Source organism: Lactuca virosa, chromosome 9 (assembly GCF_052849685.1).
Source record: "Lactuca virosa cultivar CGN04683 chromosome 9, Lactuca_virosa_CGN04683_v6, whole genome shotgun sequence".
NCBI classification, from domain to species: domain Eukaryota; kingdom Viridiplantae; phylum Streptophyta; class Magnoliopsida; order Asterales; family Asteraceae; genus Lactuca; species Lactuca virosa.
Genome location: NC_136434.1, coordinates 96,588,262 through 96,591,043, shown reverse-complemented (window position 1 = coordinate 96,591,043; position 2,782 = coordinate 96,588,262). Strand labels below are relative to the sequence as shown.

The 2,782-nt window shown below is 27.9% G+C and overlaps 1 protein-coding gene across 1 annotated transcript; it reads right to left on the bottom strand.

Moving 5' to 3' along the window:
• Nucleotides 1–246: 246 nt before the first annotated feature.
• Nucleotides 247–2,194, bottom strand: LOC145141139 (Gibberellin-regulated family protein). The gene is made up of 4 exons (XM_079074479.1): nucleotides 1,962–2,194; nucleotides 833–895; nucleotides 711–744; nucleotides 247–548 (listed from the first exon to the last, which is right to left on the bottom strand). Exons 1-4 carry the CDS (start codon nucleotides 2,031–2,033, stop codon nucleotides 367–369), a joined length of 351 nt encoding a protein of 116 aa, XP_078930605.1. The 5' UTR covers nucleotides 2,034–2,194; the 3' UTR covers nucleotides 247–366.
• Nucleotides 2,195–2,782: the final 588 nt, after the last annotated feature.

Sequence of the window (2,782 nt, the reverse complement as noted above, 5' to 3'; positions counted from 1 at the left end):
TTGAAGTGAGGCACTACGTGGATCTCGTCCACCTTTATAATCTTTAAGGAGATAAGATAAAAATGACAACAACAAAGTAATCCTAAATCCCAATGCTATACATATGCTAATACCAAGAAGAATGTAATAAAAGGGAACTAACTATATACCAAAATTATTTTGGATGCACTAGATTATATTTATCTCAAGCTACCTTATAAAATACTTTAGAAGTTACGATAAGCTACTTTTATGGTCTAGCAAACCTTAAATTACAATAAACTATTTTATTTATGCCAAAGAGGCCCAATAGTAACTACCATGACATAATGTCATCAATATTAGAACATGATGGAGTTATGGTAAGAAATTAGAAAAAAAGATAAATCAAGGGCATTTAGGGCCTCCTCTTTTGGTCTTCCAGTCATTGTAACATGGACATAATTGTTTGTTCCCATAGGTCCCTGGAGGTACGCACAAGCATGTGGCACAACACTTCTGGCAAAAGAACATGCATGGCTTCTTGAAAGCGGTTTTCGAGCACCTACTCGTGCATCTTGGTGCACATTCTACATCACAATCAAACATACTCAAAACAATCATTGTGTCGTTACATAATAATAACTCATGGTGTCACGTCCTAACATGTTCAAATCTCAATATGCGAGGGAAAATATGAACAAATAACTTATGGGTTTTAGTATGTATTGGAAAAAAGATTTAATACACACCTTGAGGTTGAAGGCTGCCTGGAGTGGCCCCATACTGCAATTGATTATTAGTTAAAGAAGAGGTTAAAACAAGTGTTAATTAGTTTGATGTTAAATGTGGAATTGGAGGCAATAAAATGTACCATGGTAAAGTTTCCTGGCGATTGTGGTTGAGGTGCCGGAGACGGTGAGAACATCAATTTTGCCTAAACCATAAAACAATATATATATATATATATATATATATATATATATATATATATATATATATATAGAGAGAGAGAGAGAGCTAGGTTCATTTGTTTAAACTAAGTATTGTGTTATCGTATTCATAAATGTGGGCCAAGAATTTGTTAACCGTATTCTATAAGAAATAATGTATTTTTTGTTTTTATTCTTCAATTGATTGTTCAAGAATTTATTATTCTACAAGAAGTTCAAGAATTTATGGTTCAAGAATATTTTTATTTTTGAGTAAGTAATTAAATAAATAAACATATTCTGTCAGAATGTCCGAATTAAAATAGTTATAATTCGTAAAATCGGATTTTTAAAATTAATAGAATCTATGATCCCTTAAAATATACAATTTTCCTTTATTTAATCTATTTTAATTCAATAATATATATTAATCACTTTCTTAAAATAAGTAAAATTGATTGGCCCACAGTTATGAATACAATAACACAATAATTACTTTGAATAGAATAACCTAGGCCTATATATATATATATATATATATATATATATATATATATATATATATATATATATATATATATATATATATATACTATCACACCCAGCCATCTTAGTAGTATAATGATCAAAGAAAGCATTTTTCATAAGAGTCTAATGCTTGTTTATGTGAACAAGTTTCATATTTGTCTATTTTATGCAAGAAACTAGTTTTATAAATGAAACATGCAATGATGTTTCATTCAAGTTATACGTTGTTTGACATTTTTGTTTTAAATTGGTAAAAGTATGAATACATATACCAATTTAATCAATTTCGTTTTTATCTAAATTCTTTATTTTATTAATCATTTAGAATAAAATTTAATCAAAATTGGTTTATTTATATTTAATGCACAATTCTAATCCACAAATCCAGAGGTTTTGGCTAATGACATTTAAGTTGTCATTTCCATGTCAATATTGATAATGAGATTGTGGGTTTAAGTCAGGTTAATAGAATTAAAAAGTATATACAGATTCTTATCATATATACTTTTTAGCAACAGAAAGAAGAAGTGTAGTGTTTCTTACATGGTTGTTTGGGATATGTAGAAGAAGCATCATTCCAATGAATATCATCACAACACTTGCTTTCAATGCCATTATCCCCCGAACCCCAGCTAAGGTGTGTGTGTGTGTGTTTTGGTGTTTGAAGGGAGTGACTTATAGACATTAGCTTCCACAAATGCCAACAAATATGAGTCACCAAATTATATCTGCAATAGAAATATTTATTTCTGTTTATAAACACCTTTGAAAAGATAGAAGAACAAAAAGGTGTAAAGAGCCTTCCAAAATCGTTAGTTTGCCACAATTATCGAGAATATAGTAAGATGTTTCTTATTAATTGGCTCAATTAACCATGCTTTCTCTTATATTATTTTTGTTGTTTTGAGAATATAGTAACTAGTAAGTGATGGTTATGACAGTTTTGTGAAAATTTCTTAAAATAAATCATCAATAATGGCTAAGATGATAAATGTTTCTAATTAATTGACTTAATTATGCGATCAACTAAAAGCAAACATGAATGATACATTTTTTATTTATCTAATGATTAAATAGAAAAAGTCATAAAAAAATATTTATTCAAATTTATATTTTTATAAATGTTTATTAGTACAAATTAAACAAATATCCTTTTGACACTTCAAGTGCAAAAACTATTTGTTAAGTTATAACTTTTTGATATTCGTGTATTTGTACAAAACAAACATTTGTTCATAAAACACTTCCTATGCAAACAAACACATAACAACTTATTCAAAAAAAATCTGGAAAAACAAGACCTAATTAAGAATAATCATTTCGAGCAATGCTAGTTACTAATTTTATAAAACATTTAACTGATA